This window comes from Panonychus citri, unplaced genomic scaffold (genome assembly GCF_014898815.1).
Source record: "Panonychus citri isolate SS breed McGregor unplaced genomic scaffold, ASM1489881v1 Contig00138, whole genome shotgun sequence".
Classification (NCBI taxonomy): Eukaryota; Metazoa; Arthropoda; class Arachnida; order Trombidiformes; family Tetranychidae; genus Panonychus; species Panonychus citri.
Window position 1 is genome coordinate 3,481,610 of NW_026515543.1, and position 13,239 is coordinate 3,494,848.

The 13,239-nt window shown below is 30.9% G+C and overlaps 1 protein-coding gene and 1 long non-coding RNA gene across 4 annotated transcripts; one reads left to right on the forward strand and one right to left on the reverse strand.

Annotated features, from left to right (window-relative positions):
• Positions 1-1,172: 1,172 nt before the first annotated feature.
• On the reverse strand, positions 1,173-5,653 carry LOC128392907 (uncharacterized). Of its 3 annotated transcripts, none has more exons than XR_008326050.1 (6): positions 5,431-5,653; positions 4,749-5,037; positions 4,153-4,210; positions 2,762-2,935; positions 2,314-2,430; positions 1,173-1,790 (listed from the first exon to the last, which is right to left on the reverse strand). It is a non-coding gene; the product is annotated as an uncharacterized LOC128392907 (long non-coding RNA). The 3 variants fall into 3 exon arrangements; XR_008326049.1 differs by having other exon boundaries at positions 1,173-2,201; XR_008326051.1 differs by having other exon boundaries at positions 1,173-2,201; positions 4,050-4,210.
• A 3,040-nt stretch (positions 5,654-8,693) lies between these two features.
• Positions 8,694-9,185, forward strand: LOC128393654 (uncharacterized). Its single transcript, XM_053353849.1, has one exon. The coding sequence runs from the start codon at positions 8,694-8,696 to the stop codon at positions 9,183-9,185; it is 492 nt and encodes a 163-aa protein (XP_053209824.1).
• Positions 9,186-13,239: the final 4,054 nt, after the last annotated feature.

Below are 13,239 nucleotides of genomic sequence, written 5' to 3' on the forward strand. Positions count from 1 at the left end.
CAGCAATTAATAAATTATCATTTGATTAAAATAGTATGAAAAAAAGTGAGAAACAGTTAATTTTGATTGATCAAATTGTTAACATTAATGTGGCTTGATTGTTATCATAATTTATTGATTGTTACTTTGTAAATGAGGAAACTTTTTTCTTATGGTTTCTTCAATTGCAAGTAAATTTTTTGTTAAATTGTATCTTATTATTAACAGTTAACTAAATCATGACAATTTACCAGCAGAATGTTAATCATTAGTAAAACAATCAAAGAGAAATTAAAGATTAGGAAAACATTGAAAGTCAATTTACACCGTTGATTATGATTAACGACAATTAAGTAATCGTTATCATTATATTTTGAGGTTGATGGTTAATATTAGTTGTTTATGATTAGTTAATCAGTCAAGATGAAAGTTAATCATCATCTTTTTTTGTTTCTCCAATTACAATGAACAGTTTTATCCAATCAACCGGAAAGTAGCAAATCTTAATCATCATATTCTAATATCACTTTTTCATCCTCATCTTCCTCATCTTCTCATTGATCATCATGAGTAACCACCAAGAGAGAGGGTGGTAAAGGCGTTGCCAGGGTGGAAGGTGGGATTTCATGTGAGGTGGAGCTTCCAGAGAGTGTGTAACTTTGTGATCTCTGTAAACATTAGGAAGACAAAATAATGATATTTAATTGTCGATTGTCAATTGATAATCATCACCAAAAGTGATTAACATTCAAGGTGAGAGAAAGATAATCAGTTGATTGTTCAATTCAGGGGGAATTGTAAATCATTTACTTTTGATTAATCGTGATTTGTGATTCATGTTAATTGATTAATTGAATGGATAAACTTTGTTTTTTTTTCTGTCTGATAATCGTTTCCATTCACATTGATTGTAATTAGACTTGATTAAATTATCAATATAATTAATTAATTAAACTACTTAATAACAATAATAACAACTGATAAACATGAAAATCAAGAGACATGATTAGTAAATTGTAATAATATCATAATCATTAGTTTCAATGCTGTTTAAATTAATCCACTGAGAGTTGATTATTATTATTATTATTTTTGTTACTCTTAATCTGATTAATATTTACAGTTGAACAAAATAATTATATTCACAATTAAAATGATGATTATCAATTTTAATGGTTTAGGTGGTTCATTTATTTTTGACAATTTAATATATATAAATTACGATCAATATACTTAACCATATAAAACAATTAACTTAACGATATTAAATTTTCCTGTCAAGATTCAATTTGATTTTTCAACTTTCCTTTGGTGATTGTTGACAATTTATCCTAATAAATATAATGAGGATGATACAATGATAATAATGAGGATGATAATATGATATTAATAATAATGATTAAAGGATGAGGAAGATAAGTGGGAGAGGAAAGTAACTTATCATGATAAGTTTATCCATTACAGATTAGTGATGATAAAAGTAAATTAAAGTACAACTTTGAAATCATTAAGAAAGTCAGTTAGAAACAAATAAATATAAATCAAGTGTAACTCTGTTAATATAAATTAAATAATCAGGTAATAGTATATATCTTAAGTTGTTCATCTTGTTAGGGTTTGTGTAGGTGGTGATGAAGATGAAGATGAGGATGAAGATGAGGATGAGGATGATATTTATTTTACATCTTCTCTTGTATTTTTGGCTTGTTTTAAAGATGAATCTTTCCTTTTATGTTATTGTTATTTGCGCAATTTGCTTGTTTCTTGTGGCTCAAAGAGGGATGAAGATGGAGATGATGATGATGATAATGCTTCGGGAGAGAGAGAGAAATGATCAAGATGAGAGTGAGAAGTAAATAAAGTTGACAGTGTGAAAAACGATATAACATTTTTTGTATGGGTTGTTACTCTTGTTTTGGTGAATCTCTCTTGACTATACATTTAATATCTAAATATATTGTTACACATTTTAGGTAATGTGTTAAAGGTAAGTCGATAATGTTGTCAAATAAATGTATGAATCCAATCATTAATCTCAATTTTTCTTGGACATGAAGCTTAATCAACGGTTAATCAATAAACAGGATCATAAATATACTCTCAGTTTATATACAAATAACATGGTTCTAAAAGATTTCCTTGCCAACAATCAGAGTGATAATGTTAATCTTAATGATGATCATATTTAACTTGAGCCTTTACAATCATGTTGTTGTTGTTACCTGAAAATAACAGCGGATGAAATTGATTAAATCAACAAATCATTATTAACAACATTTACCGTTAGCTATAAACAGTGATCAACATGATAAAGTAAATAACATTTAAACTAACCTTTTTTTTCAATCAATTTTCCAATTAAATGTTTCAATTAGATTTTAATTTAAACAATTAAAGCAAATTTTTGAATTTATTCTCACTTTCCAAGAGATGTGTTAACTCATCATCTTCCTTAATTGTGAAAAAGAAAGAAAGAAAAAAAGTTATGAATATAAGTTAATTGAGTGATGAAAAGATGACAAGATGATGAGAGAGTAGAAGAAGATGAAAAAAAGGTGAAGAAAAGGAAGATAAGTAATAGTAAGAATTAACTTATAATATGAGTTTCTTTTGACTCGTTTACGCGCCTGAAAGGTTTCTTAACAGCAATACAAAGATGATAATCATCCTCATCCTTATCTTCATCTTCATCTTCATCACAATATATATACAAATGTAGTCTTTTTTATCGGATGAATGAATTTCCCTTCAACATTAACTGTTGACTTAGTTACTAGTTTACCTCATTCAGTCATTACTTTTCATCAGCATCAGCAAAAACCACCGTTATCATCCTCATCCTCATCATCTCCATCTCCATCCTCATCTTCATCTTTCCCCTTCTTTGTGATTACAGAGTGAAAGTCCATTCTAATGGTTGAATTACTCGTTGATTTCATCTCATTTCCAAATGAAACTGCGCAAGAAAAATACAAAGAAACAAGAAAATATCAGTTTACTTTATGTTTGTTGACTACTGTGGTTTGTAATGATTATAACAACAAATCAACAAAGGTAATTATTGTTAACAAACTGTTATAACAATCTAATGAAAATAAAGCATTAAAAAAAAGACACTGTCACAATAATAACAACACGCAATAGTTACTATCATTTTCAATGATGAAACAATCAGCTAACTGTTTATATGATCATCAAGTTTTCATTTGATTGTAACAATCATCACACGATAAATCAACATCAACAATCAACTGAAAACATTGTATCATTTACTATTTTTATTAATCAGAAATTATCAGAGTTAATCAAGGTAAGAATGAACGGAAAAAAGTTAAATCAAATGCACCAAAAGGATTGATGCTTGATGTGATTAAATAGTATTATAATTATAATGAAAATGATAATAATCATCATCATAATAACATTAAAAGTCAACTGATTAGAATATGAGATTAACTTGATATTTTCATTCTGACAGTTTTCTAATTTGAATTTAAAGAAGAAAAAAAAAATAATATAAAAAGGTGAAAGAAAAAGAGGAAAAAAAGTTTTTTAAAAATTTAAAATCTCTCGAGATGATGAAGATAATGATGATAATGATGATAGAATATAATAATAACAAGATAATCAGTATTTCTCAGTATAAAATAGATACTTCAAGTGAGGTTTCATTTTACTGAATTATCATTATTATGGATATTTGGTGAAGGTGAACATGAAGATAATGTAAACATTGAGATGTCAAGAATACTTTGAAACTCATTTCTCAAGATTATAGTTTCAATCTTTGTATCTTCATCTTCATCTTCATCCTCATCAGTATTATCATTTCTCAATAACCTTTTACTGTTCTTCTTGATGCTTTTTTTACGCAGTGTGAGAGATGAGAGAGAGAGAGAGAGAAAGGGAGAGACTTGGGATGACATATTTCGTTGTCGATGTTGTCATTTTATTATTGTTATAAACGCGTTTGTTATCATCTTTTTAAGCGGATAACATAACCATCATCATCTTCATATTTGTCTTCATTGTCTTCCTCATCTCTCTCTCTCTCTCTATCTCTCTCTCACTCTTTGGTTTTTCCTCATCACTTTTACTTTACTCAGGTTCTTTATTGACAAGTACATCATCTTCATCATCTATTCTTGCTGGAAAACATTTTTAACAACATACACATTGTCCCAAGGGTTATTTTCATGGATTATGTACTTGATCAAGCGAGAAAGAGATCCTGGGAGAGAAAGAGAAAAAAGAAAGAGAATATAAATACTTTGATGTAGATGATGATGATGATGATGATAATGAAAATGATAGTGATGATGATGATGATGATGAGAGAGAGAGAGAAAGAAATAAAGTAGATAAAGCATAAAATGAGCATTGATGCTTCATTATAAGGTTAAAGTTAAGGTTAATGCAAAGAAGATACAGAAAGTGGTTTGTTTTATGTCAAATATCATAATCTTTTTTTACTTCATCACTATTTCCAACATCATTATCATCTTTTCAATATATTCAACGAAAACTCATATCAATATTATCTTCTTAATTTCAATTTCTACTCATCAACTGAATCATGATACGAATAACGTTCTGGAACAAGATCAACCCAGAACTAAACATCACCTGCTCACATTTTATTCATATTTCCAGGTAATATCTTGGTGTCTTTCAGCCTTTTATATTTAATCTTTTCCTATCATCATCATTACTATTATTATATTGTTATCTTTTTCATCATCTTCCTTGTTACTTTAATTTATCCTCACCTTGTATCATCTTTTTTTCTTCTTCTTCTCCCGTTTTCTGCTTATGAAATTACCTTTTGAAACCAATAAACATTTAGAAGACAAATTGTGTTTCCACCTTCGAACTCGAAAAGTAGTTGAAAATAAATGATCTCCGATCGGTTTGATGATCATTATTATCACATGATAACGGTGAGTGTTTGTTAGATAGACTTGAACATCACAAACGATTGGGTGTGTCAGTTTATCTCTATCATTTTTCTCCTTTAATGATGATTATGATTGCGATGATGATGAAAATGATGATGGGCTAAACATGATATTTATGGAGGTTGGAAAGTAAAAGTAAAAAAAAAATGAATATAAGTTAATATTTGAAGAGATCGTACTGATGATGATGATGAGGTTGGTCCAATCTATTCATCAATCTCAATGATCCATAAATAGGGAAAGAGTGAGAGAAAATGATGATAAGAAAGGGAGAAAGTGAAAGAGAAACAAGATGATGGAGCCATAATTTTCATCCATAATTGTATCTCTCCCATCGATTAACAACTGACTCTTTTCATCGCTTCAACCCATTCATAACAGAATCATCAGTCGGAGGCGGAACCAGAAAAATTAACTTTCAATTCACTTACCTGAGAGAGAGAGAGAGAGAGAGAGATGATTATGATGATGATGATGAGAGAGTGATACTTACCTTGTTGATGGTATTACATGAATATGATGATATTTTCATCTGTTTGTCTCCTTTACTCTTTGTTATTATAATTACTCACTTTCATCAATTACCTTCCTCCAGATGATACTCATCATTACGATGATAATTACTCATCATCATCTTGATGAATTAAATATAATGGAAAAAGAAAAGAAAAATACAAATTGAAACAATCAAAAGGATACGAAATTGTTTCTTTCAATTGTTTTCAATTAACCAGAAATTAAACAATCAAATCATTTTAACTTGTTGAAGATCAGATAGATGGCGACAATTTTGAATTTTAATTGTTACAATTAGAGTTTGATTTTAACAGTTAAACTCATTTGTTGATCGGTTCGTAATTAGTACCTTTAGCTAATGGTGGACTCTAATGAAAATTTTCATTCGATTGGAAGTTAATGTGAATCGAATTGGTCAACGAATACAAATAGAAAACATGATGATCATAATTCCATATTCTAAATGTGTTTCCTTTTTCACCGAATGAATTTCATCATCTTCCTTTTACCTTCCTCTTTCATGGTGTGAATTACAGGTTACCTGAGATGAGAATGTGTTTGTTGAATTGTACGTAAATCTATGTACATTATAGAGATGATGGAGAAGAAAAAAACAAGATGGAAAAAGATTTGATTGAACCATCAACATTTCTCTCTCTCTCTCTCTCAATAGGCTTTTATTAACTTGTGTATCTATTCATTCAGCTCACTCTTTTTTCATCAATTTTTTCTCTATCTCATCATCATCATCTCATCATCTATGGATGAATGGATAGATAAACAAGCCAAGATAAGTCGACATTCTAATAAATACACTTGTCTTCTTCTCTTCGCTAATGATTATCGGATGCCTTTCGATTCGACTTGATGGTGATGATTCTTGTCACTTGTGTTTATATGAAAGAGAAAACGACAGGGAGAGAGAGAGAGAGAGAGCTGAAAGATAAATAAAAAAAAGATGAGCTAAAAGAGAATAGAAAACAGAAAAAAATCGAATTCGAACCATTGAGATAACTCTTGCTACTTGATTTCGATGATGATCATCATCATCACATTCACATTTTATGTTCTCTCTCCCATTGAATCAATTTTCTGCTTGGTTAATCTTATCTTCATCATCTTTACTTTCCATCATCATCACATCTTGTTAATAGAGTCAAAGATTAACTGTTAATATAAACGGAGAAGAAACAAAAAAAGAATCAATGAAAAATAGACTTGATGCTTTAGGTAATTAGTCAATTATCTTGTTGATAAAAAATTAATTGTTATGAGAGTTAAAGGAAACATTACCATTGGATTAAGATGGAAAAGATAATAACAATGAACATGGAAATTAATGAGAAATTAATGACGAATCAAATTAATCCGATGATTCCGTTTACAAATCAATTCGGATTTTTCTTTTACGATTTCTGACTTTAATTTGGTTCCATTGGAATCCAAAATTAATGAGTCTCGATCTTTAATCAGTCACAATTGTCTCAAACAAATAATGACAATTTCCAATCCGAATAACAATTGAATAAACAGTTAATCTTCCTTGGTGATGCTAATCAATTAGACTCAATAGAAACGGAAACTCATCCGATAAAATAATTACTAAATCCACGTGTTGAATCTGACCAATGATTAAGAATTAACGATTAAACGTAAATATATTGATTAGAATTGAGTTAATCACCTATGTAACATAATTAGAAAAATGGAAAGAGATTAAAAGATAAATATTATGTTAATAAAGACTAATGAATGTTGAGGTTTAATCTCGAATAGATTATCAAAAATCCTTGAAGATTAGGATTAAAAAGAAGTTGGAGATTAATCAGCCTCCATCTTCCTAATTAATCACTTGAAAAAGAGAAAAAAAAACAAATTGTTGTTAGCAATCAATCGATTGTTGTAAGTCAACTCGAGAATCTTTCATCATATGGATTCGATAATTTAACATTTAACCAAAAGTCTCAAAGTCATTCAAGGTTATTAACGGCAAATGGCCTGAGAGTAGCATTGAATGTCCATGTATCGAGTATTTTATATTAGTATTCATAGAGAAAAGGTTGAATCACCCTGTATTTGTGAGACTATTCTGCTTATTGGAAAAAGCTATGACAGATTTATCAGCTTATTAGGTCCACCTCATTTACTTATGACTTTCTTAGCTAATTAAATATCTTAATCAGTTCAATTGTTTACCAATCAAGATGAATCAGATTAGATCAAGGTAACGTTCAATGAAATCTCAAGAGTAAATTATCTCAATCATTTGATACCAGAATTGACTTTTGACCCTTTTGGTTATCAACTAATAGATCTCATGTTTATATAATTTGTCCTATTCTCAGTTGATACAAACGTTTCAATAAAAATCTGACAACTTGACCAATCAAATGTACAACATGAAAAAAAAATATTACATGAGTTTAAATGTTTCATGTGGTCAGTTTTTTGGTAACTACCTTCACTATTAAATGCTGATTGGATGCAATCAAGTTAATTGTGTACAATCTGGTAAACGGTTAAATAATGAGGTTACCTGGGTTTGGTGAGCATAATTTGGGAACTGTTACCTGAGCACTGAAATTACCAGCCTTGTAATCATAATCAAACATAACTATTAAATGAGTAACTACAATTGAAACAAAATAGGCAGCAAACAGTATGTCAAAACTATTAACTAGCATTTTCCATTCTCTCGTATTGATTAATAAGATGATGATTAAAGTGAATATAATGATGAGAGAGAGAGAGAGGATAAAGTGATGATCCCAGTGGCCGCCCTTCACCAAATAGACTCAATATTTTTGATTTAATACCAAAGCAAAGATGATACAATATTATGATTACTATTTTTTACTCTATTTTCATGGTTATAGTAGTAAAGAAATGGATGATGCACCCGAAACTGGATCTCGGTGGGAGAAACCATGAGTGGTTGCAACCAGTACCGGTGGAACTTCGCCAGTGGGTGAAGTATCTTCCGGGTGCATCACCCACTTCCGTTGGAAACAATTTTAACACTATTTAGGTGGTAGTAACTAGCTACATAATAAAGATACCTATTAACCGGAAGTTCCGGTAGAAAGAATTAAACTGTATTTTCAACGGGTTTTTGAATAAAAGGAAAGTGACGAAAGGTCAGAAAGACAGTTATGATGGTTCTTTTGCTTACGTTGGTGATTATTGTGGTTGTATTAGTTCTTTTACTGTTTCGGGTGTTTTATTTGGATAATCTAAAGTATGGAAATGTTACCCTTGCCTAAGTATGAGATTGTGAATATTGTTTCATTATGGAATATAGATCCGGTTGTTATAAATGTGGACAATACTAATAGACGGAAGAAGTTTAATGCTGAAGTTATACGTAGGAAAGAAGGAGTTTTCTTGGTTTTTGCATCTGGTAAAGTAACAGCAACGGGTTTTACTGATGTATCAACAGCGGGAGCTGTCTTACAAGAAGTATATCCGGAAAGAACGGTATCATTTCTCAGGGTTGTTAATATAACTGCCCACAGTTTCATTAATTATTCTTTTAATACGAAAATGATGATTGATACTTATGCGGATACAACTTATGAACCGGAAATCTATCCTGCAGTTTATATAAAGATAAATAAGGTAACTTTAATTTATTATACGACTGGATCGTTGATTATAACTGGTGCTAAAGACCAAGAACAAATTGAGTCAACATTAAGAGAGTTTACAAACCGGACGTTAACTCATTCATGACAAGTATAAAAGGAGAATAAAAATGAGAGTTTGTATCATTTGAATCAAAAATGTCAGTCATTACCTGTGAAGAGTTATCTGTAAGGGTTTGTCGCCTATATGAACGAAGGATTGCTATTGAAAGTGATAGAGAACCTAGACTGTTGAACCGTCCGGTAAGATTAACGGGTTCTGAGTATAAGTTCTGTATTGAATATGCCGAGGATTTCGAGAAGAGACCATCATATGTGAGATTTGATGACATTATTGTTAAAAAGGAAAGTGTTTCATCATTCAGTGTTTCAAAAGGATGTTTGGAAAATGTTACTACCCCTCGTGATTTTTGGACCGATCAAAGACCATTTTGTGATGCATTGTTACATTTAATGTATAATGATTTGTTTCCGGTTGAACAGTTACTTGATATTCATATTTTAACTAAAAAGATGTCTAAAGAAGATATTAAAGAGAGGAAGTGGCCGGAAACGGAAATAAGTGGTATTAATGTGCTTAGTGGTTTACTAAAAGGACTACGATTACTGAAGAAACCACAAAACCGGAAGGTGGATTTTACTGCTCTGGATAAATTTGCTGAAAAGAATAGGGAGCTATTCAATTCGTATGTTGAGCTTTTGTATTTAAACAGACATCAATAAACGATTCTCGTCATTTAAAGTTTAAATTTTGAAGAGTTAAGATGTCAAGTGAAATTAAATCGTGGGTAGTTGTCTCAGAACCTGATCTCATCTGTCGTTTAATGTTTACCGATAATGTTAAGAGACTAGATGTCCGTGCCTTGAAAACTTCAAATATACTATATGGTGTATCTCTGTCAAATTCAGAGATAAATTTCTGTATGGCTTTTGCTGAATCATTCGATAAAGTACAAAAATCTGTCTGTTTCTATAAAGTGACTGCGGAAAAGAAGAGTGATAAATCATTTTTCGTACAAAAGGAAGACAAACCTGGGTGTGAAACCCCTGTTGAATTTTGGAAATCTCTCAAACCATTTAAAGAAGCTATACAATGGTTGATTTCATCATCGTCATTACCAATTGAAACATTAATGGATTTATGTTTCTTGACAACTCAAATTTCAAAAGATGAAATGATTAACCGGAAATGGAATCATATCACTTCCGAGTACACCCCATCTCGAACATCCTTCCTGTTTTACCTTGGTTTAGTAAAACCGATGAAGCTAAACCCGGAAGATCGATATCGATTCATTAGATCGATTCATGTACGATGATCCGATTCTTTTCGATTCTTTGGTTCAATTTTTGTATATAAACGCAGATTAATTTGGATTTTCAATCAGTTTCAAATCATCCTTCAACGAGTCAACATCAATCTATAAAATGTGTTCAACTATCTATATGGAATTCATCTGTTGTTATTTCGATACTCAAGGCTTCTACATCAACGAGACCTATCATCCGATAGAAGTAGCCATGTCTGGGGACAACTTTCTGTGGCATATGAGAGTGGCCAAGAAGTGCGGATGTCAACCATCGGAAGTGAAAAAGTCAAATGAGGTACTCACGGAGAATCATCATGGACTTAGAGCTGAAAGTGAAGGTCCATGTTATGTGAAGTTAAAGAGTTGGTGAAGGGTATGTACGAAAGCAATCGTACTGAAACGAAATTCCTGGTAGCTTGCCGATCACGTGAGTCGGAATTTATGTTGAAGAGATTTAATATTCCATTTATTTATTAATGATAAGTATGGAGCAACATTTGCTAAAATCAAAAAGGGAAGAAAACCATGTGTTCTACATGGATTCAGGATGGAAGATTCAATCAAATGTTCTCTCAATCTTATCCAGGATATGGAACAATTTGTAAAACCAAAACTTGGTTTCTAAAATTCAACTGTTTAAGAAAAATTTAATAAAATGATTTGAATTAATAACAATGAAGACTTTCCAAGTTTATTTACACCACCCTTTCACAATGATGGTCGCGGGACCAACAGGTTCAGGTAAAACATATTGGTTGAAAAAATTGGTTGATAATGTAACCAAGTATTGTTCACCACCTCCAGTGAAGATAACTTACTTTTATGGTGAGTATCAAGATGTTTTTTCAACAATGCAAAATGTTAATTTTATACAAGGATTACCCGAAAATTTAATAAATAAATTTGACGGGATAGAGCCAGAATGGATAATAATTGATGATCTAATGCTCGAGTCAACCAACTCTAAAGTGATAAGTGAATTGTTTACCAAGGGATCACATCATCGGAACTTATCCGTCATTTTACTTGTCCAAAATTTTTTCACTAGGGGTAAAGAGAGTCGGAACATATCGTTAAACTCTCAGTATTTAGTATTGTTTAAAAATCCTCGTGATCAATCGATTATAACAAATATAGCCAGACAAATGATGCCTGGTAGAGTTAGTAAACTCCAAGCTATTTATGAAGATGCAACAAAGAATCCATACTCGTATCTGTTTGTTGACTTGAAACCGAAACTCAATTGAAACTAGATTTCTAACAAATGTTTTGGACGAAAAACCATATATTGTTACATATTTAGTATAAGAAAAAATAGATTTATGATAAACATCAAATCAAAAAATGAGTGTTAAAAGAGCAGTTAAACATTACTCTTGTCTTCAGGCATTAGCTAAGGCTAAGAGTGCACAAGAAAGAAGGAAAATTCTATTAAATTCATCGAAATGTATTTATTCTGTGATAATTGATATTACAAAACAAATTCTAGCGGGTAATATACCAATGAAAGCAAAAGATAAAGTAAAATTAAAAAGGTATAAGAATACATTACGTAAAATAAGTGGTAAAGTGTCAAGTTTACAGAAAAAGAATATAATTGTTCAGAAAGGAGGTTTTTTACCATTACTGATAAAACCAACATTAACAATTCTAGCATCTCTTGTGGCAAATAAATTGATGGAAAAATGAATGCGATTACAAGAATGTACCTTGTTTCAGAAGATCAATATAAACGTAATGTTTTGAGACCAAGTACAACAAGGAAGATACTAGCTAAAAACTTACCAACAGAAACAAAAGTGAAATTTATAAATAATATATTAGCAAGAAATCAAGATAATTTCTACCAACCAGAACCATTGGCATTCGCCGATCCTCTTGTTGAACCATATCAACAACCAGAAATAGAACAAGAGGAGTATGAAGTAGAACCTGATGTGAAAGAAAGTGACGAGCAGAGTTCATTTACAATAAATGACCCAGTAGCATTTAGTACACCTTTAACGAGTAAACAGTTGGTAGAGAAAACACCACTTCAACTAAATACACAAAGTCCAAAAAACGCTTCGGAAGGTTTTAAAAGTCACGACAATGCTTTAGAATTGATCTTGAGAAGTATAGAGGGTCTTGTTGGTCCTGACAACCTAATAATTGATGATCATGGTAGACCTTTTATTAGAAGTAATGTTAAACATATTGTTGAGTATCTAAGAAGTAACCCTAAAGGACGAGCACCAGATGGATACCCTAGAGTAGTCCGTGCATTAATAAATAGACCTGATGCAAAGAAATTTATTATAAACAGTAGAGCATTGAAGACAATTAATTCACCATCATGGAAGAAACTATTTTCACCAAGTTAAAGGACATTTATTATAATCCTAAATCCCCCGGGTCGTTCGGCAGTGTGAAAAAGTTATACAAAATAGCTAAAGAACAGTTGCCCGAGTTAAAGTATAAAGATACTGAGAAATGGATGTATGATCAAGACGCATATACATTGTTTCGTCAAACAAATAAAAAATTCCCGAGATTACCCATTTTAGTTGATAGAATAGACGAACAATGGCAAGCTGATCTAATGGATATGACTTGGGTCGCTAAAGAAAATGGAAACAAAAAGTATATACTTGTGATAATTGACTGTCTTAGTAGGTATGCATGGGCAGTAGCAGTTGGTGATAAGTCAGCTAAAACAATGATTGAATCATTCAAACATGTAATAGAAAAAAGTAATCGTAAACCTGAAAAATTACAAACTGATCAAGGAAAAGAGTTTGTTAATAGGTTTTTAAAAGAATATTTGAATGGATTAAATATAAATCATTTTAC

What these genes read in the sequence shown, in the direction of transcription:
- LOC128393654 (XM_053353849.1), top strand. Translation starts at nt 8,694, where the DNA reads ATGGAAATGTTACCCTTGCCTAAGTATGAGATTGTGAATATTGTTTCA.